The 26,564-nt window shown below is 54.6% G+C and overlaps 1 protein-coding gene across 8 annotated transcripts in view; it reads right to left on the reverse strand.

Moving 5' to 3' along the window:
• Nucleotides 1-3,295: 3,295 nt before the first annotated feature.
• Nucleotides 3,296-26,564, reverse strand: part of STARD8 (StAR related lipid transfer domain containing 8) — a 63,698-nt gene continuing 40,429 nt past the window's right edge. For 3 of the 8 annotated variants that reach the window (XM_081041924.1, XM_081041923.1, XM_081041927.1), the window contains 13 exons: nucleotides 15,689-15,760; nucleotides 13,592-13,673; nucleotides 12,550-12,613; nucleotides 10,057-11,438; nucleotides 9,227-9,400; nucleotides 8,250-8,409; nucleotides 7,596-7,794; nucleotides 6,981-7,191; nucleotides 6,555-6,669; nucleotides 6,069-6,293; nucleotides 5,048-5,265; nucleotides 4,770-4,946; nucleotides 3,296-4,655 (listed from right to left, as the gene is read on the reverse strand). In XM_081041924.1, the coding sequence (XP_080898050.1) occupies nucleotides 4,538-4,655; nucleotides 4,770-4,946; nucleotides 5,048-5,265; nucleotides 6,069-6,293; nucleotides 6,555-6,669; nucleotides 6,981-7,191; nucleotides 7,596-7,794; nucleotides 8,250-8,409; nucleotides 9,227-9,400; nucleotides 10,057-11,438; nucleotides 12,550-12,613; nucleotides 13,592-13,673; nucleotides 15,689-15,760 (3,197 nt within the window). In that variant the 3' untranslated portion in view covers nucleotides 3,296-4,537. Of the gene's footprint in view, nucleotides 4,656-4,769; nucleotides 4,947-5,047; nucleotides 5,266-6,068; nucleotides 6,294-6,554; nucleotides 6,670-6,980; nucleotides 7,192-7,595; nucleotides 7,795-8,249; nucleotides 8,410-9,226; nucleotides 9,482-10,056; nucleotides 11,439-12,549; nucleotides 12,614-13,591; nucleotides 13,674-15,688; nucleotides 15,761-26,564 lie in introns of all 8 variants that reach the window. The other 5 variants (XM_081041922.1, XM_081041921.1, XM_081041925.1 and 2 more) reach the window with 3 other exon arrangements.

A 26,564-nucleotide genomic window follows, 5' to 3' on the forward strand; every position in this document is an offset into this window, starting at 1 on the left:
CTTGCCCATAGCCCCACACCTAAGAACTGGCAGAGGTGACACTTGAAGCTGGGTCCTTTGTGTCCAGTACAGTCCTATATCCACTCCTGGTAGAGGCAACTAAAGGAGCGTGCCCGGGACATGGCTGGAGAAGGGAGCTAAAAGAGAAGAGAAACTTGGGGGACAGGATGAGGCTGCATTGTGGGGTCCTGACTGCCAGTTTGGAAGTCAACTGTAGAGGAGGTGGAGGAATTAACTGTTTTTGAGCCAGAAAAACATAGGATGATACTTGGCTTTAGAAAGATTCACCTGGTACCAGGCATAGGTGGAAATGGGCAGGAGGAGAGAAAGGACGTGAGAGACCGTTCCCTAACATACAGGTGGAAAGGAATGCAATATGACCTGGGGTGCCCTGGACACTGGGGCGGGATACAGGAGACGTTGTGGAGGTAGGCTAGACAGGACACAGTTAGTTCCCTTTCAGGCCCACGTGACCTAGCCCCTATGACCCAATCTCTTCCCACTATCACTTGGCTTCCTACACCCCAGCAACTCTGACCAGCTGCTCACCCTGGAAAACACCAACTTTGTCCACACACCAGGGCTGTTGTACTTGCTAGTTCCTCTGCTGAGAACTCTTCACCCTAGATCTCTGCGTGGTTCATTCCTTCTCCTCCCTCAGGTCTTGGCTTCAATGTCACCTCCCCAGAGACACTCTCCCTGAGCACCCTATCGAAGTAACTGCCCAATCACTACCACCTCATCCTGCTTTATTGCCTGCATCACCCTCATCATAGCTGGTTAGCTTGTGTATTTGTCTACCGCCTACCTCCTTCCACTCACCCACCTATCAGAATGTGTGCTGAAGGCAGGTGGGAACCTTGGTGGTTTTGTTCATGCTGTATTCTTTGTGCCTCAACAGTCTGGCATGTAGTAGAGTCTACAACTACTTATTGAATGGCAGAATGAATGAGTGGATGGGTGGATGAATGGATGGATGGAAGGATGGATGGATGGAAGGATGGATGGATGAATGGATGGATGATGGATGGATGGATGGATGCATGGGTTATGGAGGAAGGTCAGGTGAAGGGAGGGGTTATGCTTGATTTGGGGAACTGAGCTGGGCAGCCAAGATGATAAGAGTGCCACCAATAGAGACAGAACAGGCAGCAGGAAACTGTGTGTATGGGAAGATGATGAGTGTGACTATGGCCTGTTGAGTTTGATATGCACGTGAGGCCTCTAGGTAAGAAAGTCCACTCATGAAGTAGGAAATAATGGCCTGAGTTCAAGGATGGGGGCCCTGGGTAATGATGAGGGTATAAACTGAAATAATGGATGTCAACGTGGTCCCTAAAGAGCAAGGTGAGGCAAGGAAGAGAAGGATAAGGAAGAACTTGGAGGAATGCTTGAGGTTGGGTGGGGAAGACAGAGGAGAGAGTGGGAGGGGTAAGGAAAGGCCAGGAGCTGTGGTCAAAGAAGTGGGAAGACATCTCCTTGCCTAGAGGAAGGAGGGCTCAAGAAGGAAGATATGGCCATGGAGCCACATTTTCAAGGAGGAGTGGAATGAAAGCCAATCAATCAGTAGTTAAGATGCAAAGAGCTCACTGGGATGTTTTGAGTCTGATAAGGAGGTAGGTGTGCCCAGAATGGTGGGAGCTGAGGCTGCGGGGATCTGGGAACCAAGCAGAAAATAATACGCATGCACCCAACCACTCACCCTAGCCCTTCCCACAGAGCCTGACTGGTAGGAAGGAGGAGACTACCATTTACTCATGTCCGCTATCTGCTAGCCACTTCAGAGCCACATTCACATTCACTGGCTCATTTAACCTTGATGACAACCTTGCAAGATACAAAGACTTATTATCTTCGTGAGAAAAAAGGAATCAGAAAGGTCACACAGCCAGGCAATGATGCAGCTATATCTGAACCTGGCTCTGTCTACCAACTACCCTCAAGCCACTCCAGCAACAGGGCACTGGAGACTAGAAAATAACAGATCAAAACTTGCAGATAGATTGTTCAGTTCCAATGTGGGATTCACCACAGCACAATTTCTTTGAGGTACCAGGTCAGTGGGAGCACAAGAGGAGAAAAAAGAGGTGACGGGCTTGGGAATTTGAGGATGAGAGTTCTCCCACACCAGGGAAAGGAAAAGGCCAACTCAGGGTGGGTGGAGGTATGACTGGGGCTAGAAGTGGCCGTGGGCCCTGCCCACTATGTTTGTGGGAGTGAGGGCTGGGCCTCTCTCCCATGTCCACTGGCCATGGCGGTGCATTCATGGAATGCACGGTGGGCAAAGCAGAGAGGCAGGCTTTATGGGAGCCACTGTTTTACACAGGGGCCTGACACTAAGGCTTGCAGAAGCTCCCCTGCTTGGACCACCTCTCCCAGAATGCCAGATACAGGGGAGCCACACAGGGCAGCTGGCGTGGAGCAGCCGAGTCCAGAGCCGAAAGGCTGAAGGGATCCTCTGGCCCTTCCAAGAGTCCCCCTCATACGTCTCCTAGCGACCGTCACCTGGGTGGTCATTTTCATACCACCCATTAACAGCTCGCTCAACCCCATCCTCTGTGCTATCAGGCAGAAGGCCCCGTGGCTGCTTGCCTCAAAAACTGCTGGCCCAAGCTTCACGCTGCCATCCCTAACACCAGTGCTATTTGAGCTATCTCCAGCCTACTCGACAGCACTGAAAAAAATGCAAACACAGACTCGATCGCAAAGCCTGTACTCTCTCTAGCTGCCCCTCAGAGGTTGGGAATTTTCTGACTATAGTAACAGGGAGAGGCAACCCCCTTCCACCAGGAAGTCAAAATGAGGGGGCCCCTTGAGTCGCCTGGGCTTTGCTGGCCACAGGAGCTGCCATAAGGCACGCAGACCTTTCATAAGCTGACTTATGGGTGCAACAGCTTCTGCAAGCCTCTTGGGGCTGGGTCTCCATTGTTTGTCCTTCAGCTTGGGCTATGTGTATTGTAGCAGGGGAAGAAACGGCAGCGTAGCCAGGGGCACCTCCCCTAAGGCTGTGGTCAGGATGCCTGAGGTCATGCTTGTGGGCCACTCAGATGGGGGACCCTGGCCAAGTCAGGCGATGGGGTCTGCAGCTTCTGCCCAAGCCCTGGCTTCTTGGAATCCCACCTTCCCCATCACCAGATCACCTCCCAAAGAGCTGAGGCCTTGCCCCATTCCTCCTGTGACTTCCAAGTGCTGGGCCAGTAATGCTCACAACCTCTGATCCCAACACCGAGCCTATGTCGTAACCTACACCCAGTCCCTAGCCCATTACCTCAGCAAAGACAGCCACACAGCATCTCTAGCAATGAACGCTTTATTGTTCTGCCGATGGGGTCACGTGGCTCCTGCTCACCACCTCCCCCATCTCATGTTCAGTGCCCTGCCCACCACCCCACTCCCACCCACAGATTACAGTACACTCATGATAGGACATATCTGTGTGTATATAGATGTGTGTACGTATATATATCTATATATACACAAATACATATACATATTTGGACTGTACAGTATTTATAGGTACAAACAAAATAGGCTTAAAAATTACAATGTTGACTAGGACCCATCCCACGGTCCAGTTTATTTGGCCAACAGAAAGAAGCATGAATTGGCATTTGAATGGAATGGGAACTTCCATAGGACCCAAGATGGCCGACGGATGGGGTAGAGCACGTTTGGATCCACACCCTGGCCGGCTGGCCGTCGGAGGCGGGCTCTCTGCTTGAGGAAGGGGCTGTGGTGCCGGCCTGCTACAGCAGGTATGGAAAGTAGGAGAAGGGACACGGACACAGACACGTGTCTCCTCATCACCATCTGCTTCTGCTTGGCCTGTGTGGTGGAAGCAAGCCTGTTTACTCTCCAGACGTGGCAGTGTATGGCCAAAAGCTGCAAAGGACCCCAGGGAGTGGCAGATCAAGTGTGGGGCCAAAGCCAGGGGAGACTGGTTCATTGGTCTCTTGAGACCTGAGAAAGAAAGGTTCCCCCCACTCTCATGTCTCAAGCTATCCCAAATCGTCATGTCACCGACTAGGGGCTCGTCAGTGCCCAGTCTTTAAATCAGCCTTATAAAAAGCAGCATCATATTTACACAAATAAAACAGCTCATGGTGGTTGGGACTGCCCTGGTCTCTGCCCCTGTGTCCATCTACTCCAGTCCAATTTATCCGGAAAAGCCAGTGTAGGGCCAATGTTGGGCCCAAAGGCAGGACCAGAACCTCCTGTCCAACCTCAGAGGGACCCTAGCAGCAAACAGGATGGCTTGGAGTCTGAGAAGGGCACTGAGCTGGGAGCACACACTGCTCTCTCTCCTTCCCCCACAGGTTGGGGGGCCTGGAGGGTAGCAGTGATCTTGCTCCTAAAATGGGGGTGAGGGAAGGGGTGTAGTGGAGACGGGACACCGAAATTCTCTTTTCCTCCCGTGCATGTGTAGAGGAGGTGCAGGTGGTAAGAGGGACAGGCAGGGGCTGCTCCGCTCTCATTCTCCCTTATTCCTTTGGTGCCAAGGGGGCTGGGTGGTGCCACCCTGGAACCAGACTGAGGTTCACAACTTTGTCTCAGGACCAGCTGCCCACAGGGTGGGGAAAGAGTCCCGGATCTTTGCCACTTCCATGGCACACAGGTGCCCGAAGACTTTGTTGTACCAGTCAGGAGAACGGCCCCTGGGGAGGAGAAGAAGGCTGGCATGAGCTGTGGCTTTTTCCCAGGAGCCCTTCCTAGGGAAAGGAAGAAAGGACTTGCCCCCACGGAGGGTGCCAGGGTGCAGGGGCTGGTACCTTAGGTCAGCACGGCAGATGTGGGTGAGCCGGGATCGGCCCAGGCCGCAAGGCTCCATGAGGTACTGGGAAGTGAGCATCAGGGCCCGTACCCCCGACTCTGGAACGGGCTGCTCAGGGTCCAGGGACTGGGACACAAGCAGGCAACCCCCGCGGGGCAGGTCAGAGCGCCACATCCTGTGTGGAGGGGACACACACCACATTCAGGTTTCTGATGCTACTTCCCACCCCCTCCCCAGTGCCCTAGGCACAGCAGGGTGACAGCTGGAGCCCCTCACCGAAGTACCACGAAGTCACGGCAGGGATGGGGTGCCATGCTGTCGGTGACATAGTGGTACAGCTCCACACCCGGCATCAGGGCCTCCAGCACCTGGGCCCGCAGCAGGTCCTCATCCCAGAGGGCCCTCTCCCGCAGAATACGGTGTAGCACCACAGCTGGGGGGGCTGCCACCTCCGTGGATGCCTTCCACACACGCAGGGGGTGCCCATCTGGTGCCTGCAAACCATGGCAGTGGGGACAGGAGGCAGCTGTCAGGGCTGGAGAACGCCCACTCACCCTCCACCCTGTGTCCCCTGGACGCTCTCTCCTTGCAGATGTCTGCTTCTGCACCTGCTCAGGAGCACAAGATGACAGACACATATTATCTGGGGCCTCCTATGCTCTACCAGGAAATCGGCACAGTGCTTGGAATTTCTGGAAGTGAACGGGAAGACAAGATGGTGATGGTCCTTTTGTACTTCCCAGGCGCTGTGCCGGCTTCTCACCCCGACCCTATAAGGGAGGTTTCGCTGTGACCGGTTTATACATGGCAAACCTCAGGGGGTACAGTCTTACTCATAATAAGAATCCAAGGAAGGACATGCCTAGTGCCAAGACAAGGACAGAAAGAAGTCACCTCCAGCCTGCAGCATGACAGCAGGCTCTGAATGGAGGACGGGCATATCCAGTTAGGGCTTACAGTGGCCTGGGCAATGTAGTGCTTGGGGCAGGTCAGTCAGGTAGCGGGACAGCAGGGGCGGAAACACAGCATGACCGTGTTGCAGGGAGAGATGGGATGTGAGGCTCTAAAAGCAGTGACATGTCTGGAGTCGGGCTCTGAGAAGGTAATTCTGGCAGATGATGCCCAGGAGAGATCCTTGGTCTCATGTGGCTGTTCTGTGCTGGCTGACATTCTCCAAGTATCAGGCTGACACAAAGCGACACTGGATGTGCAGCTCCTTCCTTTGGGATCCCTGAGCCCCTGCCTGTACTATGCCCTCTCCCAGACCCGTGGCAAGCATGGGCAGTGCAGTAGTCACCTTCCTGCATGCCAGCTCCGTGTGCTGGGGCCCCGGCACAGTCATCCAGCCCTTGAAGCGCTCAGCAGCATCGCGCAGCAGCTCCTGCACGCTCTCCTCCATGTAGAGACTCAGGCTCACTCCAGCAGCTCGGGCCTGCCGCAACTCAGCCAGGGCTGGGCCAGGAGGGCTGAGCTCAGCGGCACTGTAGGAGCCACACAGTTGCACCACCATGTCCTGGGGCACCTGGGACGGCACACATACACACCTGGCTGGGGCAGACCCTCAGTCCCAGAGCCCACGGGGTGTGTCAAGTTCACGTTAAGCAGGTACAGATGCCTGGCTACTGGGGTGGGGTACAGGAGAAAACTTGCCGGGAACAGTTGGAAGTAGGAAGTTGACACATATGCATCAAGTTGGGTCCTATTCCTGACTTGGGGTACAAAGGTCAGGCCTGATGGTTCCCTGAGGTCTGCGAAGTGGGCACCATGGCCTGGAGTTACTCACCTGGAAAAGTTTCTTGCAGTCACTGATCATATGTGATAAGCCCTGGGTAGCGGCCATGTTGTCACTCAGGTCCCTAGGGCCTGGCCGGCCAACCAGGCTGCGTTTGCTCTTGATCCTGGAGGGAGGGGCCAAGAGGAGAGGATGGCACAAGGGCATGAGACAAGATGGCTGACAGGCTCCCTAGAAGTCAGCTTGCCAGTCCTGAACACAAAACAACCTGCTGTCCTTCAAAAGGCTGGGCTTCACAGCATCCAACCACTCCCCTGGCCCCTGAGGACTCAGGCTGACCCCTTGTGGTGATACCTGGGAACTGCAGGGCCAGCCATCAAGGGCCAAAAGTTCATGGGGGGGGCTGGGGGGGGAGGGGGGGAGGCCAAACCTTCCCTGCCTGGCCCAGCCACACGCTACCCTGTTACCCTGTTTCACCTGGGTGAGGAGCTATCCTTCTTGGAGACGTTGAGGTGGAAGATGGAGGGCGCCAGGCACACTGCCAGGTTGCCAGCTGTCATCTGGTTTTCCTCGGCAGAGGCAATGTCACTTAAGAAATAGAGGAGGGTCTGCAGCACCTCTCGGTTCTCATCAGGGAGCAGCAAGGTGGCAGCTTGTGCTGCTGCCAACCACTGATCCTTGGGGAGGACTGTGGGGAAGGAATGGCAGAAGGGCTTCCTTATTCCCCTAGAGCCTCCGGCAGCAAGCCTCCTGCTTGCAGGAACACAGAAGAAATGGGTCCCAAAAAAAGCCAGGGAGATAGAAGGGCAAAAGTGGGCTGAGGGAGGTCTCTGAGTGCTAGATCAAGCTGTGCTCACATGCGCAGTGGAACCTTAGGTAAGGGCCTGGCTTTCCTCGGAGCCTGAGTACATCCTTCCATAGAGTGGGTTTGGGGGACTCAGACATGGTTTCTCCCAACTCTACATAGTAACTCTTCTAATGAACACTTGGGTGTGGCTCCATTTGCCCGCACTATGTTTAGCATTCACAAGCCCTAGGACCTGGGGTGGTGGAGAACGGGGCGGTTGTGAGGAGCAGGTAAAGGCAACTCACGCTGGTAGATCTGCAGGAAAGTGGTGGTGAGCTTGCTGGTGAAGATTGGCTCAGGCAGGTCTCGGAAGTACTGCTTCAGCAGGTCAGCCACATCGTAGGCTGACTGGCCCTCATAGCAGACATTGTCAGGGGAGGTCTCGTTCATTTGGCGCAGGTTCTGGATCCTAGACTTCACCCCAGACTTGCGGAAGATGCCCACCTGGTCAGGTCAGGGAGGGACGGAGACATGGAGGGAAGAAACCGTGAGGCCAGGCCTGGGCTGGGAGTCATGAGTGTAGGCCACCCCAGGGACTTCCCAGCCTGGCAGGATTCTTGCTGGGCAGGATTGGAGAGAAATGGCAAAAACGAAAGGAAAGGGATTTTACAGCCTCAGGCAAAGGAGGAAGATGGCTTTACTGGAAATGAGTAGCAAAAGGGGGATCTAGGCTAAGAGAGGCTTCTGGAAAATGGGGACTATCGCACCTCAGCCAGAAAGAAGCAGAAGGGAGCTTCGAGCCCATCCTTGCCGGGCCTTCCTGAGGCTAGGGAAGGTCTCTGGTGGGTCAGCCTGACCCAAGGGGAAGGAGCAGAGCAGAGCGGCTCCCCATCCCAGTTTCTCAGCGTTGGAGTTCCTCCCCAGGGCCATCTCTCCGCAGGCACCCCGGGAGGGCTCACCTGGTCCAGGCATTGGCTACGTAAGTAACGCATGGCTTGCTGAATGCTCTGGGGCAGTGGCTGGCCTGTGCGCTGCACGTGGATGAGGGGCGGCACCCCAAACACGTGCTGGCCCCGGTAGTCTGGGGTCTTGTTCCTTTTCATGAACTTGGGCACTGACCTGTTCAGAGGAGTGATAAGGAATCAGGAAGGGGTGCGGGGTAGGTCAGGACACAGCTTGAAGACTCTGTCAGCAGTCTTGGGGGCTCAGGCAGGGGTGAGCAGGGGTACGAAACACACCATATCCTCAAAGCCAACATTCACTAAAAACCTGCTCTGGCCAGGGAGTCACAGGAACACAGGGAGCTCTCCGTCTGGTTAAGGAGATAATTGTGTCAAGAGGCAGTGACAATACATGTGACCAGGAGTGGGCCAAGAACTTAGGGGAAGACCCATGAGGGAGGGGAGATCTACCCAGGAGCTCAGGAAAGGCTTCAGACAGGAGGTGAAAATTCAGCAGGCTCTTGAAGGATAAGTAGGCATTGTCCCAGCAGAGAAGTGGGGAAAGGCCTTCCAGGACAAAAGAACAGCATGGACAAAGGCAAAGAAGCAGGAAAAAGAGCATGGCACATTCAGGGAAGGGCACATTCAGGTCCACTGCCTGTACATGAAAGGATCATGATGCAAGAAAAGCGGACCTCGTACTTCAGCAATGGGGAGCCACGGAAGGCTGCTTATCAGGAGGGTGAGCACCGGAGGGTGAGCACCAGAGCTGCATTTTAGGACAGGCCTGCTGGTGTAGCACGGAGGTGAGGGTGGAAAAGGACCTTGGGTCCCCTCATCACACGCAGGATCCATACTCCCATGCATGCCATGTACAGCCCCTGCAGACATACGCAAGCCCCCCAGAGCCACGCTGGCCTCTCAGGCCACAGCCCACCAGCCTCCGGTCCGTCCCAGGTTCCGGAGCCCGCACGGGGAGGGGCCCAAGCACTCACCAAGCCCAGCCCTGTTTGTGCGGCACAGTATACTTCTCCATGAAGGCCGTGAGCCGCAGCAGGGAGCCCTTGTGCAGCAGGTGGATCTGGCTGGCAAACTGCCGGTTGATCTCCAGGGACTCGGAGTTGAGGCTGGGCCTGTGGGAATTCTGGAAACTGTGCCAACGAAGCTTCCTGACGAGGGGGGAGGGGTGGAGAAGGCCAGAGGAGCAGGTTTGGGTCAACGTTAGAAAGGGCCGTGTTCTCCTGGTCCCGCTTTTGTCCCAAAAGAAAGAAAATGCAGGGAGATAGGATCATTGTCCACATTACTGCTGGGCCCAAGGGGGAGAAAACAGCCTCTCAGCTTCCAGGGCTTTCCAGTGGCCCAGACGCTGTGAGGGAGGTAGGTGGCACAGACCTCAGGCCCATCTAGTGCCAGCAAGTAGCACCAGCCCCTACCCTTCCAGGCTGCAGTGGAAGGGCTCCTCTGAAAAACCCAGAATGGCAAAAGTGGGCTCAGAGACAATTTCCTCTAATGCCCTCAATTGACCCATGGGGAAAGTAAGGCCCAAAGAGGAGCTAGGACTTGCTCAAGGCCGTGGCACAGGCAGGTCCAGAAGCAAACATTCTGGATTGTTGAGTCCTACACTCGTGCTATTTCCCTCCTGTGATGGGCTGCCTAAAGTCAACCACCCAGTCCCCCGAGAACCTGCTCCTGGGCCTCATAACTAAGAAACTGGCTTGGGGTGGGGGCCGAAGATGGAGGGAGGACGGAGAGGGGAAGAAAGGGGGGAGGGGACACGACAGAGACAACAGAGCCCCCTGCCCCCACCCCTACCCTGAAGTCCCACCTGCAGGGTCTGGTAAGTGAGGCCCCAACGCCTGAATCTCGTCGTTCACGGGGTGCTGATGCCTGGAGAGCAGCCAGGGAGCCTGCCGCCTCAGCCTCGTTCATGGAGTTCCCGCTACTGTCCAGTTCGCTGGAGGACGCTACAGTGTCAGAAATGGACTGCCCTTCTTCCACAGACAGGCTGGACGCACAGGTGGGTGCGCCGCCTGAAGTCGCCTCCTGCTCGTCACCCTGGGCCGGGCCCGGGGCCGTGACCTCAGCTTGTCCCTGGGGCTCAGCTGTGGCCGGGGCCGGGCTCTCTGCCTGGACATGAGCCTGGCCCGGGACTGGGGACTCTCTGTGGGCCGGAGCCTCAGACTGACTTTCGACCTCAATTGTCGCTATTTCTACTGATGAAGCAGCTTCCTCCTCTTCTTCCTCATCTTCTTCCTCTTGCTTATCTCCAGGCCCCAGGTCTGGGTACATGGCCTGAGACCAAAGCTCTACCCTTTGCTGCAAGCCCCAGACGTGCTGCAGGATGTCGTCTAGGTGAGCATAGCTGCCCCCAGCCTCCTCCTCCTCTTCAGCCTCGGCCCGAGCCAGTACAGGCTCAGCTGAGTACAGCTCAGGCATGTTGTCATAGGTGCTGGCATGGCTGCCCGTGGAGCCACAGGAGCCCCGGCGCCCTTCGCAGCCCCAGCGCCTGCCTGGGTGCCAATCGGCCAGTCGGTGTCCATCCTGAGGACACAGGCTCTCAATGGACAGGGAGCGAGGGAATGTGCCTGGTTTGTGGTCCCTGGGCACATGCACCAGGCAGTCACCCCTGTGTGCCCGTGGAGGATGCCGGAATGTGGCCACAGGCCAGGCCTCCCAGGCCCGCCGAGTCTCAGTGCCACCACCACTGGCTGAGGTGTCTGCCCGGTTCTTGGCCCTGTAGAATCCAGCTGAGAAGAAGGGACGGCGGCTGCGGAAAGACGAGGCTTTGGTGGCCTTCTCCAAACTGGCTGAGCTATGCTCCGGCTCGGCTTGCCGGCTGCCACCCTTTTCCTTCCGCCTCAGAGACTCAAGGTGCTTGAGGAAACTACGGGAACGGTGCTTCTTGGCTTTGTCCTGGGGACCCTCTAGGCCCTGGGTGGGTCTGAGGAGGGACCGGTCACATGGGCTGGGAGTACGGCTTAGCAAGGGTAGGTCCGCTGGCTCGGGTGGTAGGCTCACTGTGATGGCTGGCAGGGAGGTGGCACTAAGCTCAGTTAGGACGCTCTCACAACTGGAGGTCACTGGCAGTCCAGGGGTCGGCGGAGCCAGCAGGTCAGAGGAGCCCACGCGAGACCAGTGCTGACTTTCTCGCTGCAAGGCCCAGGGGTTGCTGATGGTACACTGCTCCTCCTCGTCGGAGTCATCATTCTGGGAAGGAGGCCACACAGACGGGTCAGAGAAGTCCACCCACAGCCCTCGCTTGTGCTCCACTCTCTGCCTCCAAACTCTTGTGGGGCTTGGAGGCAAAGAACCCTGCTTTCTGGTTGAGGACATGTCCTAGAGGAGGGAGCTGGCTCTGGGAGTGTCGGAGGAAGAACCCCAGATGGATGGTAACGATCATCTGATTCATCTAATCCCTCCCCATTTACAGACAGGGAAACCCTGACCCACAAGTGAGAAGCTACTTGCCCAAGATCATACGATGTCACTCAGCAGCCTCTCAAGTCTAGACTACAGTCTTAGATCAGAATCACAGCATGCCAGAGCTGGCAGCAGGACATTTTAGATTTTCTCATTTTCTAATTGGCAAGGTGGGAAAACTGAGGTCTAGAGAGGGCAAGAGGCTTGCCCAAGGTCACTGAGCAGTCAGTGGCAGAGCTGTGACCAGGTCCCCATGGTCCTCTGCTTCTCAGGCCAGGTTTCTGGCAACTTGACTGATGCACCCAGCTGCAGGCCTCTGGGGGAGAAAGCCCCAGAGGAAACCCACAAAGCCTGACCCCGGGGAGGGATGGGCTAATCAGGTTCACATTCCAGGGCTACATGAAGACCGACAGTCCTCGTGGCTTCTGCAATCCCAGATTGGGAGAGGCAGAAAGAACTTTGGAGGCTTTTAATGCCCCCTCGCCCCCGCCGCACCATTCATTGTAGAAATGAGGATAATGAGGCTCAGAGGGAAAGGACTTTATGTGGTTGGGGTTCTTCTGTCTCTACCCCCTACTCAAGGAATTTTTGCCATCACAGAGCAGGGAGGAGAGGCAGATGGATTTCCCTGAGGAGGGGCCATCTCTAGGTCAAGTTGTTAGCAAACTCAGGAGGGAGATGTGGGCTGAGGCGGGTGTGTGAGGCCACGGGCCAGGGTACTTATCACACTTCAGCAACTAGATCAGGCCAAAACCCAGAGGCATCATACAGCCCCCTACACCCAATTCCCAGGCTGGAACAAGGCACTGCTCTGGATGCCGCAGACTCCCAGGACACTGGAGCTACTTTCCAAGTGGTTTGTGCATGTCTTGGGTTCCCCACTGTTGCCATGCCTCACCTGCTTGCATTGAAAATGAACCTCCAGTTTCATCGAGGCACAATTGTTCAAGGTCATGAGCCTCCTGCAAGAAAATGAGGCAGTGTTCACCCAAGCATCCTACCCCCCAAAGCCTGCAGGGCATAGCCTACCAAGACACTCCAAAGGTGTCATCCACTACTTCGCACGCGCAGCCATCGAAACTTTTCCCAAGCCCCAGTGTTCATGAAGGTTTCAGTGCCAGACATGATATCGGGGAGACTGTGGCCACTGGACTCTGCGAGCTTTTACATGTGGAAAGCAACCACTCCAGAGATGGGCCAGGAAGCAAGCCACCACACAGCAGGCACACAGAGGGTGGGACAAGGCGGTTCCATGACCAGAGGGGGGTGTGGTCAGAGAAGGCTTCCTGGAAGACAGAAATGGGATGCTGAGGGAGACACACACAGGGACTCAGATGCCAGGCTTCAAGAGGAGCCTGGGACAAGGTAGAGAGGGAAACAGCCAATAAACAGACCGGTGTGAGTATGAGACCGCGGACTGAGGCAGATAAGGTCAGTCCAAACAAGACTGCAAAGGGCCTCAGCTGTCACGCTAAAAACACTTTGCATTTTGCCCTTCAGGCACTAACACAGTTTAAGCGGAGGCGTGCCCGCCTGGAAACTGACTCTAGTGGCCGTTGGGAGGCTGGCCCAGCACAAGGTGGAGGATGCAGAGATGGAAGGCAGGAAGGCTAGTTAGGAGGCAGGAATGGATCCAAGAAGTCGTGATTAGGCCTCCAACAAGGGCTGAGCTGGTGTACGCACAGAGGGAACAGATCAGAGGATGGTCTGGGGGATGTAACTGAAGGGAGAAAAGAACCAAGGCCAGATCCAGCTCGAGTGCCTGGGGGGGTGAGGGCGTCACAGACCCAGAAGACACAGTGAGTGGGGTGACTGCCGTAGATGAGCTTTGTTAATAGGCGGGGCCTCTCCTCTGTTAGGGTGAACGGGATTGCTTGTTTTCCACGAGGAAGCCCCAAGCCAGGCCCCGACCTCCCAGACCTGGCCCTCAGCCCCCCTACCTGCAAAGGGCCCCCAAAGAGTCCTCGTCCAGAAAACCGTGGTCCTTCTTCACAGAGCCAAGATCCAGGGGAAACGAACCTTCTGTATGGCAGAGAAGGCAAGATGAGTTGAGGGCGGTAGGTCAGAATCTCTGCCAGCGGCCCTTGGGCTGGAAGGGGGAGGCTGGGGAAGCAGGGAGGCAGGCCAGGACAAACAGAGCAGAGGAGGCCTGGAGGAAAGAAGGGCTCAGGGAGCTCCAGTAGGCCGTCAGGGGAAAGGTGGATGAGAGGCCCCATAAGTCACTAAAGCAGGTCCATGGGCAACTGCAGACCTGAGGCCCTCGGTGGCTGCAGAGCCAACATACCCCCATCCCCGTCCCTTTTGAAACCTGGGCTGCTCAGACAGGGAACTTCCTCTCTGGTGCAAAGTGAGCTGGGGGAGCAGAGAAAGAGTGAGGACAGAAGAAACACTTCCCATTGCTACCCAGAGCAGGGGGGCCCAGTCCCTGGGATTTAGGGAGGGGAGGGGAGAGAGGAAGGAGCAGGGGAGGAGAAGAGAGCAGCCAGGAAGTCCCACATCTCTCTGCCTTATTGGTAAAAAGAGCCTATTTATTTGTTTGCTAATGTTCATTGAGCACCTCCTTTGTGCCAGACATGGCACACAACAGTGAATGAAACAGAAATGGTCCCAGCCTTCTGGACTTTTCAGTCTCCTGGAGATAACAAACAATAAACAATATGTGACACAAACAAGAGAATGCAGGAATTATCACCCCAATAAATTTAGTAAAAAATAAATAAATAAATAAATAAAGAGAATGCAGGAATAAATGCTCCAAAAGACATCAGCCGAGGTGATGGGGTAAAGAGAGGCTGGGCGGGGGCTACTCTTAGGGAGGTGGTCAGCAGAGGCCTTTGGGGGCCGTGACCTCTGCGCTGACTCCTGAAGAATGAAAAGGGGCCCGCTGTGCAAAGAACCTGGAAAGAGCTCGTGGCAGCAGTCACATGAAGTGTCTGAAGATGGAAAGGGTCGGGGCTGGGGCATGGTGAGCACAGGGGAGAGGAGTAAAGGGGCATCTTTCTAAGTGTGATGGAAGCCAGCGAAGTGCCACAGTCAGAGCACAGGAGGGACACAGTGAGGTGCTCCAGCTTCTGTGCATTCACACCAAGGAGGTGGTGCTCTAGGCCAGGCGACGGGTGACGCACGTCACACTGATGTGGCAGTGAAGGTGGTAGGAGGGAGAAGGAACCTGCTGAAAGGTTAGCTACGGGGGCAAAGGAAAAGAGGAATTGTGGATGATTTCCGGATGTGGGGCTTGCGTGGATGGTGATGCCACCAGGGGTTCAGGTTTAGAGCCATCTGACATCCGAGTCGAGATACTTAATTGGCAGTTGAATAGATAAACCTGGACAAACAGACATTTGGGAGTCACCAGAATATAGATGGGGCCTGGACAAGGATCTCCTGGGAAAGAAATGTTGAGAGAGCAGAGGGGCCAGGATGTAGCCCTGGGACACCTCAACGTTTAGCTATCATTTAGAGGAATGGCAGTCAACTAAGGAGACTGAGAGCAGCGCCCAGAGAGACACACGGAAGGTTTCTAGAAGCGGAAGTGAGCGGCCAAGTACACTGAACGCTTTTGAGAGATGAAGTAAGGACTGGGAAGTGACCATTGAATTTTATGACATGGAGGTCACCGGTGAGCTGGAAGAGGACTGTGTGGCTGGCAAGGTGGGGGTGAAGCCAGCGTGCAGTGGGGATGTGGGAAGAAGAGGGCAAGTGGAGACAGCAAGTATGCACGATGCTAAAGCAAAACAGGAAGATGAAGAAGGCCTGCGGAGAAATGAGGCCATGGGGAAGGTGAGGTGAGGGCAGGGCCACATCCATGCAACTGGCACCTGCAGAACCAGTACCAAGCAGTGGCCGTGGTCAAGACCAGGCGTTTTAACACCTGGGCGACGCGAGAGCTTGTGAGAGCGGATGAGAGCCAGCTGGTAGGCACGGTGATGTAGGTGGAACTACAAGCAGGGCAGTCAGAGAATGTGATGTGCCCCATCGCACAGGTGGGAAAAAGGAGGGACGAGGAAAGTTTGGGGCTGGGGGAAGAGAAGCCTTACCCTCAAAAAGCTGAGCATACTGAGAGAATCCTGTTGCTCGAAGCCACTCGCATGCTTTTTTGGCCTCAGCTTCTAAAACAGAACAGGGGGGAGAATGAGGTGGAGAAGTGGGGTTAGCGGGGTGATGGGTGCATGTGGTGTCACCTCCAACAGGCAGGCACCTCTAGTTCTCATGATCCGGAAATGACAAGAGAAGCTCAGAAGGGCTGGTGTATTGCCTTCATGCTCCAGCCAGGCAGGATTTACCCTCAGCTCCCCAAGACCCACTTTCCGTCCGTGCTGAGCGCCCTTTCTTGAGCCTCAGTCCTTGCTATCCCAAGCCTCTCCCACTCTTCCACCCCTGCCCAAGAACTGAACGCACCAACAGCAGCAACTGCCAGGACCCTCTGGGGTCAAGGAGTGCTGCTGGGGAAGAAACACACAACTGTGTCTTCATCCCTCTTCCTCGGGGAGCCATCGCCTTCTGTGATCTGCATAGACTGACTAGTCCAGCTAGGGACACAAAATGTTCACCAGTTATGGCTCTCTTTCACCCTCATCATACCTAACATTCTCCAGCACTTTGACAACCAAATCGCATTTAATGCACACAACAAGCTCTGAAGAAGGCTTTACTTTCCCCGTTTCACGGATCTCCAAACTGGCTCAAAAAGGAAGGGCTGTTCTATGGTGTCACAGTTGACAGGGTAGCAGTGCTGGGGCCAGTCTGACTCCCGCTCAGAGTTCCTACCCTTCTGACATGGTGGCTGCCCCAGGGCTCTTCCTCCCCTCCCAGTCATCAAGTTCCAAGCTTCCTTGCCCTGGGAAGCTCCCAGGATGGCCTCAGCTCTCCTCAGTGGCTGGCCTATTTGCAGCATTACCCAGTGCTGCCTGTCATGCCGACACACTGCTGACCTGTGGGCGTCTTGGAGGGTGATGGCTGGGTAGGCCTCCCGCCTCTGCTCTGGGAGTGCCTGCCAGCGGGACATCCCTGCCAGCCTCAGTGGAGACACGTAGCTGGGCTGAAGCACAGAGGAGGCCCTCCTGGCCCAGCGTAAGCTGAGTACCAGCAGCGAAGCCCTGAGACTGCCCAGGCAGCTATTTGTTCCCTACCCAGGTGGTGCCTGGGAGCAGTGGGGCTGGGACCCTGAGGCCTGGCATGGGGGCGGGGCAGCTGCTGGCTCAGCAGAGCTGCTTTGGTCACACAGTCTGGGCCCCATTTCCTTCATTTTCTCAGCACATGTGACCAGGCCACTCCAAGGAGACTGGTGGGGTTTTTCCAAGACAGGAAGTGCTGTCTCTTCCCAGTGCTCTCCCACAGAGAAATTCAGGATGAGATCCTGGCAGCCGGAACTGATAACTTAAAGGACAAATCAGTATTTCAGACATGCTGCGTGGGTAGAGCAGGAAGAAAAGCATGTGGGAACGTGGAAGTTGGTCAGAAAAAGTAATAGGCTCGCTCGCTCCTTAAGGGTCACACACTAATGAGGATTTGACAGGGACAAGGGAAGGCTCTGCAGCCGCGGGAGCTCATGAGGGATTTGGGGGCAAACAGGAATGGGGCGGGGATGAACACCCGTTATGTCCACGATCCACATGGATTGGCATGGGCTCATACACTTGCCTCTCGTCTGTGCATGCACCTGCATCTGTGTGTGTGCGTGTTTTTTGTTACTGCAACCCTCTAACCTATGATCGAGATTTAGGACTTATTAGGACCTCCAAGAGATCCCAGAAAGCGTTTGTTCTCACAGGGCCCAGCTAGCACTACCTCCGCCCCTCTGGCAGGGGGCAATGCAGGCCTGGGAAAGGATCCAGGTCTCTAGGCAGGTTGTGGCCTGGCAGATGCGATAAGAGCAGTGTGAAGGGACTTCACGCCCACCCAGGGAGCATTTGAGGGACATGGTTTCGCTGGCAGGGCAACTGAGCCGGCTGCTACGACCATACCCCAGTCTCCTACTCCTGCCACACACCTGGGAGAAGGCCCTTCCCCATCCTCAGAGCTCTTCCCAACAGTCAGCTCTGCTTTCCTATCATTAGGGCAACATGGAGCTGCCAAAGGAGGGGCCAGATCGAACCTGCCAAAAAGAGGGCACAGAAGGGAACAGTGACAGCTAAAGAGACGTGAGCCTGGTATGGCCACCCCAGGCAGGGGAGCCCCAGGACGAACAAAGAGAAGAAGGAAGGTGAGAGGAGGCACCTGCCTGTCCATCACTCCCAAGCTCCTTCCTAAGCCTGAAAGGGCTGGGAGAGCACCGTGATGAAGTCCTGTATCTTGCACCATGTGCCCAAGCCACGTAGCCCATGGGAGAGAGGCGGGCTGCCTGCTCCCCTAATGCTAGGCGTGAAGGAGACTAGCTCACTCAGGTGGGTGCCACTTTGTTTCATTCCTACCTACCTACTTGGAATAGCAGGGGCTTGTAGGGCCCTAGGTAGGAATGCAACAAAGACCACCTACCTACCCTGGACCAGCAGCAGCAGCGTCACCTGGGAGCTTGTTAGACACACAGAGGCCCAGGCCTACTGATCTGAACCACCATTGAACCTGATATGCAGGCGATTTGCATGCGAATGAAAGTTTGAGGAGCGCTGGCCTAAATCACTCAGCTCAGGGATTCTCACCAGTGGAAGCCCGTTACAATCAGCTAAGAACTTTGTACACCACCAATTCCCCAGGGCCCCATCCCCAGAGGCTGGTTTAGTTGGTCTGTGGTGGGACACTCCAAATGAGTATTTTTAAAACGCTACAGTAGGGGCATACTGAGGCCCAGGGGACTTTTCCAAGCCACAAATTAAGTTTCACAACTGAGACTGAGACCCTGATCTCAAAATTCCATGTCCAGCACTCTTTTCCATCACATTATGCCCACCCACCCTCAGATGCCAGGTACACAAGGCCTTAGACTCAAAGGAATCAACTGCAGGTCCCCATACATTTCTTTCTGCCCTTCTGGTCTAGTGGAGTGACAAGCCTGGGTTCAAATCCTGAGGCCAGCACTCACTCACTCTCTGACTTTGGGCAAGTTGTTTGAGCTCTCTAAGACTCAGTTTCCTTCTCTGTAAAATGAGGGTGACGGAATCCACTTCTAATGGCTACTGAGAGCATTCAGTAAAAAACTGGAGAGACAGAAAGACCCTGACACATACTACCAAGCACTCACCAGACGAGGCCCCTGCCCCCTCTGCCCAAAGCCTCCCAAAAGAAAAAGAGGAAATGGGAGAAAGAAGCCCAGCTAGCGTCCCCTTCTTGGTCTGGTAAGTGGCCACATCCAAATTCCTGTCACAATTGGAGCCAAATGGCTCAGGGAAGTGGGTTAGGAGGCAGAAGTCTTGGAGGCCACAACAGCTCCAAAAGACAAAGGAGCGGAGGAGCTTACGGCAGGGCTCCAGACTGAATCCCCAGCAGCCCTCGTGGCAGGAATCTGGAGAATGTAATAGGTTATTGCCCAACAGGATGTCAGGGACATTGGCTCCGGACAACACACCACCCCATGGAGAGCTGGGAGGCCCCGAGGCTACCTCCCAGATGAAGCAGTCCGGGACATATGTCTTAGTGATTAAGGGCTAAGCTACGGCAAAATGGCATTTTGCCTTCGTCCCTCCCACCCGTCCCAGCCTGCCCAGGCTGGGGCCAGGAGTGACCACCCACCCCCAGAAGAATCAACTCCCCTGGGGCTGGGGCCCAGGCGGCCTGATGAGAATTGCCTTATGTGCCTGGCGGGGAGAGTGACACCGGGCAGGCTGAGGCGAGTGATGTAGGAATGTCTGTGGCCCCTGGTCCTGCCTCTGTCCAGATGTGCAGATTCCAACGGTTTCAACTGCCATATTACACAAGCTGTGCTCTGGCCAAGGATAGGGTGATATGCCAGGACAGGTCAGAGATAGCACTCAGTTGGCATAAGCTGGATTCCACTGAGATTTAAGCCCAGACTCTAGCCCTCGGGAGGGACCCAGCAGATCTGAGCCATAGATTTGGGGGAGAGAGCATACTAGACAGCTCTGGAGTCAAATCAGGTCCCAGGGCCACACTCACAGGTCTCCTGGAGGGAGCATCAAAGGACTGGCTGAGCGGTGGACAGTTTCCGAGACTAGAGATGGTGTCCGCACCTACAGTTACACAGGCCATGGCACAGGGGTCTCTTAGCATGGAGCACTTTGCTACTCAGAGAAGGATGGCATGAGGACAAAAGCACAGCTTCTGTGCTTGAGCTGCTCTATGTACGTGAGGATAGAGTTCATGTACCCAGGAGAAATGCAGCAACATTCCCCACGGAAGAAATGCAGTAATGGCCAACCGTGATAACTGAGCTGGAGAAAAAAAGCTTTTTCCAATCACACCGCTCCCTACTTGCTGCCTAAGTCATCTTAGGCAACTTGCTTCATCTGCCGAGCTGTGCTTTCCAAATCTACAGTGAGGACTAACAAAGTTCCAGCCAACCTTCCTTCTTACTGTCTGCTTTTGCAAATGTCTGTCGGAAAGTTGTCATTACAGAGGGCTGCTTTTGTGAGCACTAATTGAACTGTGCTTGCATCGTCTTTTAGGCTCAGTTCCAATACCGTGTCCTAGTTGTGAAGAAGTGAGAAAGAAAGCTAGGAGGAAAAGACAAGGCAGTAGACAACTAAGCTTTGGGAAACCAGGACACCCCTGCCATTGTCACCAAACCCACTCTTTGCTAGGGCCGGAGTGGTAACCTCTTGACTCAGGCTGCACATTACAATCCGGGGAGCTTTTAAAAATGCCAGTGCCAGCATCCCAGTCGTGATCGATTAAATTAGAATCTCTCGGGAGAGGATTGCTCCTGTTTGTTTTTGAGAACAAACTATTCTTGGCTATTCTAAAATATAGCCAAGATAGAGAACCACTGAGCTAAACAGATGTGGCCTGCTAAAAAGCCACAGCATAGGTCTCTGGAAAGAGTCTAGCCAGAGACAAAGTCAGGCTATTCTAATCACTAGCCCACGTTCCCTCTAGGTCCGAGAGCAGAAGCAGGAGCGGGCGATTAGCACAAATATGAATCCATGTGGTAGGACCAGAGGGCAGGTCTATGGGTGTTTCTGGGGGTAATTGACTCAAACAGCTGACCTGCTCCTTAAGGCAGCTCCCAACCATTCTTTACCATATTTAGCACCTTATCTGAAAAGGCATCTCATCCGTGGCCCTCACAGCAGGATGACCATCTCTGAAACAGATCTGGTATCAGCATGGACTCTCCCACCTTCTGTGAGCACAGGTGGAAAGCATTCCAAGGCGGTGGACAAAGACCTGCAATACTGCTGTCTATGTGCCAACCCAAGTTCCCAAGGTGGGTTCAGCTGGTACCCAAGACAGGCAGAGGGGCCACCTACCACTCTAGGCCCCGCTGCTGCCCCTGAGAAATGCTAGGTCCTGACAGATAGCTCCTCTGACCATTTCTCTTGGTTGATGCAAGGCCTGTTTCCTTTGCCCGTCCCCACTCCCAGAGATGGACCTCCTTGAGGAGGAGATGCTGGCCTTTTGGGAGAGGGCTTATACCTCACTTGGCTGCAAGTGCTTATGAGCAGCCCGTCTCACCCTCCCATAAATGACCTACAGCCAAAGAAGTGGGCCCGTCCGGCCTCAAGTCTTGATCCGTCAGCGGAGGAGCTTCCTTTGAACTTGCACAAAGGGGCCCTCTGGGTTGGCAATGAGCCTGGTAGAGATGCTGCAACAGGTGATTGCCTGGCTCTGCCACATCTCTCTCTGGGGGACCAAGAGACAGGGGCCTTCACAAGGGCCCGTACTAAGAGCTGTCATGGGATTCCAGGACAGCCAGGACTTCCCCTCCCAACCCTGGACTGGACATTCGGGGGGGGTCTGCAATATCTTAGACTGCTTTCTACCTGCACCGGGAGGTCAGGTACACTCGTGTCCCTGCTCTGGCTGCTCTTGGCTGGAATCACAACTCTGACTAGATGCTTACAGGGGAGGGAAGCAGAGGGAGGGAGACAAGCCCAAAATAGCTCTCACCCCACATTCCAAGCCTCACAGGAGGCACACCACAGCAAGGGCCGCTGGGCTTCCAGCAGCCTGGCTTGGCAGTACTAGACACTGGCTGGCCTTTGGCTTGTTAGGTCAGCGGGCAGAACGCGGGGCCCCTATTACACCTGTTCGGAAGCCAAGCTCCTGGGTCCATGTGAGCAACACTTTTGGAGTTTCCCTGTCACAACTGAGGCACAAAGGCAAATGGCCCAGGAGGGTACAATGCGATGGGACTGGGTGACAATTAATGAAGCCACTGAATCTTCTTGCTGGCCAGTGGCAGGTTCGCATGTGTGGCTCTCCACTCTAAAATCCCTCTCTCTTTAACATCTGCATCGAAGGCCACAGGGACACAGGGATTCTTCAGCCAGGGGCAATTTATGCCCCTCTCCCCTCGGGGACCTTTGGCAATGTCTGGAGACATTTTTGGTTGTCACAACGGGGGAAGGACGCGACTAGCATCTACTGAGTAGACGCCAGGGATGCTGCTAAACATCCTACAACGAGCAGGACGGTCCCCCACAACCAAAGGAAGTTTCATTCCAGACCTGACGTGTGAGACCTTACCTGGGGGCCTCAGGCACTTCCAGGTAGCTCCACCTCACCTTGGGGATGTCCTGGGGGGTGAGGCGAAGAATGGACACAATAATCAATGGAGATCCCTTGTCTTTGGACACTGCAGACCCCTTGCAGAGTCAGCTAAGGAGAGCTGGCAGTTCTAGTTTGGAGTTTTTATAAATATGGAAGTTACACAAGGAACCACCAACCGTGCCGCGCGCGCCCCATGAAGCTGTGGCCTGAGCTCCAGTACACAGCTGTAAGTGAGGGAGGGTCATAAGGGTGTGGTGGCTGAACAGATATATGGCCTCCTGGGGCTGCTTGAGAATCTGGGTCCAGGGTTGGCCAGGCCTGTGGTCACCTAGGCTCGCACTAGATACAGCAGGGCCAAAGCAGGCAGCTGACATTCCTGCTTGGCCCAGGGCTTCCCTGTGACAGCGAAGGTCAAAGCTGCCACCTGTTCTGCTGCACGCTTTCCATTAGCTTTCTTGCCCCCAGAGGATCCTGCCCCCAGCCCAGTCCCAGGTGCTCGGACAAGGTCATAGTGACAAGGAAAGACAGGTGTTTTCATAAGCCACGTGCCACTCCATCCCCTCCAGTTCCCAGTCTGGAGGCAAGAGATGACAGCCTAACCAGTCTGGGGCAGATGTTAAACCAGTGGGAACTGGTCTCCACTGTGGTATGGAAGAGTAGTAGACGGAAGGTCAGGAGAACCACATTCTGGCCTTAGCTCCACTAGGAACTTGTCAGGTGACCTTGGACAAGCTCGTACCTCTACCTGAGCCTCAGTTTCCCTGTCTTCTAATGGCCATTCACCAAAATGTAGATCCGGAGCAGAGGTAGGTGTGACTGGTAGTGGCTACACATTCTCTTCTGGGAGACTGAAGTTAGGGTCCTCAGTGAGGATCAAAACCAAAGCCGTCTTCCCCTCCCAAGCTGGCTCTCCTGATTTCCTGCCTCCACTCATGTATTTAGTCATCAAGTTCTATCAACTTTTCCACTGAATGGTCATGGTTTCCCACACACAGCCGTGCTCCAGGTTCTCATGCCTGGATTATTTCAGTCCTCCAAGTTCCCAGCCTCAAGTCTCTCCTTTCAACAGGTCGTCCTGCCAGCTTCTCCTTCCAAGAGCCCAGCGCTGACCTGGCCACTCTCCTAGTCTGCGACCTAACAGGCTCCCCACTGCCCACAGCCCATGACAGATATCTTAGATTGCTTTCTACCTGGCACTTGACCCAGCCTGACTTGAAGCTACCAACTCCTATTATGCCTCAGGATGGAGGCCAAACATCCCCTCCCATGAAGACTTCCTTCCCTGACCTCTCACCACCCCCTACCACCCAATGGCTGAGTTAAATTAAATGGCCCCCTACACATTTCCACTACCTTCTCAGAAGCACTGGAGTCTGTCTCCCCCATTCAATCAGAGCTTCACTGCATTGGGTCCCACTGGTCTCAGCATCCTCAGTGCAGTGTGGTAAGCGCTACTGAATGTTCTGGCAACACCTACACAGGAAGTCCTGCTTCCCAACTAAACAGTGTGTGGGCCTCTGACCCCACGCCCTCCTTTGGTATCCCCACAGCAAGGATGCAGACGTGAGCACACACCTTAGCGCACGGCCAGAACACCTTGTTCCAGGGCACAAAGCACTGCCAGGAACTAAGACCCACAGGTGTGAGAAGGGAAGATAAACTCGCCCTGAGGGAGGAGGCACTCTGGCCTCAATAGCACTTTGCTTTCCTATCCCAAGCTCCTGCAAGGACATCCCAGCTGACTGGAGAGAAAGGACATGCGCCATCTCCTGCTTCCCTCTCTTGGCGCTTGCCCTGACCCGGTGCCACCACTTCTACATCCCCCCTCCCTTGACTGCTTCCTTTTCCTTTTTCTGAGGCCAAATATAAACTCCGGGACAGGAAATGCCTTCAAGGAGCCTGTCCCCACCCTGAGATCCAGAGAAAACTGTCTCTGACACAAAGGAAATGCGCTTGAGAGAAGTAGCCTGCTCAGCTGGCGCCTCTTCTCCCTCTGGAAGCCAGTGGACACAAGCTGTCCCCTGAGCCCTGTGGCTGGCCAGGCAGCCAACCAGACCCTGTGACCTGAGCACAAATGAGAGGGCAGGAGGTGACAACATGCATGCTCAGGCCATGGTGGGGCAAAGGGGAAACAGAACTCAAAATGTTGGCCTAACGGCTGTGTAAGACCTAAGAGCATAGAGGTTTGGGGGTACAGTGGGAAGAGTAACAGGCTAGCCATCCATGGGTTTTAGTCCTGGCTCTACTACTTAGCTGTAGCTGTGCTCATTGCTGATAACCTTTATGATAATGAAAGTAATTATTAATATCAATTAATACTAGACGCTAAGGTTTACTGAGTACTTATTACATGGCAGGCCTAACGACTTTACACATATTGTCCTGGCCAAGATTTAACCTCTCCATGCCTCAGTGTCATCTGTAAATTGCGGTTATAGTAACGACAACAGGAGCTTTTTGCAAGTATAAAATGAGATCACAGTAACAGCCAAAGTGGCCTGAGTCATTGGTATGTCCCAGGCATTCCTTGAGGCACTTTTTATGTGGCTTCTGTCATGGACTTCACAACCACCCTGTAAGGCAAGTGCTCTGATAACCTCTCTATTTGGCAGATGAGAAAACTGAGGCCCAGCGACAGCAAGGAACTTGCCCAAGGTTAGCAGCTAAGAAGTGGTGGACCAAGTGCAAAGCCAGGCAGTCTGGCTCCAGACTCAGAACCACCAAGTCAGAACCCTCCTCATTAACTACAAGACATTGCCTAGGCCATAGACACAAAAAACATATGCCGGGCTTTTCCTAGTATGAGCCCTTAGTCTGAAGTAAATTCCCATAGTGGAGAAAGCACCTGATCATCCACATATCATTTGGTCCCCACAATAGCCCTGTCCAAAGCAGGCCTACTGCACAAGGCGGGGGACCTGAGCCTATGGAAGGGTCACGTGGCTTCTATTGGACACGGATGGGCCCAGGAGCCCGCCTAAATGTTCACCGCCCTCCTGTTGATCTGTTACCATGTCAGCCTCCCTACGGTGTTCCCTCCATATCCAGTCCCCGTTGGCTATGCGCTTTACTCAACTAATAGGATTGAGCACCTACTCGGTGGCAGGCCCCACGATGACACCAAGGTCTGAAAACTGAACAAAAGGTGAACTCTCCTGGAATACTTGGCCAGAGCTGCTACCAGGCCCATCCTTGTCAGGAAGGAAGAGGCTAAGATGGACTCTCCTTTGTAGCACCCTCTGGGGCTTGTTTGTAGACAAGATAAAAGCTAATGAGCTCAAAAGCAATGGAGTTGGCAGATAGTACAGCCCCATAGAGAGAAGCTTGCAGCCTCCAAGGGCACTGAGGCTAGAGCTTCTGGAAAAAAGGCCCCCTCCCCACATGCCCAAATCCAGCATGGGCCACAGCTGGAGGAATCACAGAGTGGATGCGGCAGCCTCCTGCCTACCTCTAACCACCCACACCTTCTAAAAACTGCAGCCTGCTTGTCAAGACAGCTCATTAAAGTGTCTCTATTCCCCAATGCCACTCGCACCCTCGTCTGCACCCCGCAGCGCTGGAAGGTGCTAATCACATGGGCCTGCTGTCAGAACCACCCCCCAACTACCTCCTGCAACCCTCCCCCGCACCTCAATGCAGCTCTGCTTTAGAGCATCAATACCCAGTCCTTTGAGTTTTCTTTCCTGTCCCTCTGTCCACCTGGGGGTGCGGGGTGGGCAGGCAAGGATGTGGGGGCTGTGTGCCCAGGAGTGACTGACCGCTGGTGGGTGCAATGGGCATTCAGGGGCAGAAGGGAAACCCAAGCCTCAGCTCTTCCCTCCCGGCCGGGCACAACACAGTCGCTAAGAGTGTGGGTGGTAGTGTCAGTGTGTCTGGGTGCTGATCCCAGCTCCATCACTCCCTAGCTGTGTGACCTTGGGTAAGCCCTTCATTTAATGTCTCCTTGCCTCGCTTTCTTCATGTGTAAAATGGGGATGGTAAGAGCTGTGCCTACCATACAGAACTGTCATGGGAGCGGTCATGTGTCAAATGTGTTGACCACCTACAAGAGCTCACTATTCTCATTGGTGTTCTCGTCGTTCCTACAGCCTGGTGCAGTGTCACAAAGTCCAGTAAAGGAGGCTAGAGGACAGGAGCTCTGGAGGTGGGCATAGCCAGGGACAGCTTTTCTAGAGGAGGCGGAAGCTGAAGTGACAGAAAAGTGCACACTTAATGCCCAGGAGTTGGCTTGGGCACTGCACATCCCCAGGTCAGTGAAAAAGAGCAAAGTGACAAGGTGGCAGAAAGCACTACTAAACAATAAGAATT

This window comes from Rhinolophus hipposideros (assembly GCF_964194185.1).
Source record: "Rhinolophus hipposideros genome assembly, chromosome: X".
NCBI lineage: Eukaryota > Metazoa > Chordata > Mammalia > Chiroptera > Rhinolophidae > Rhinolophus > Rhinolophus hipposideros.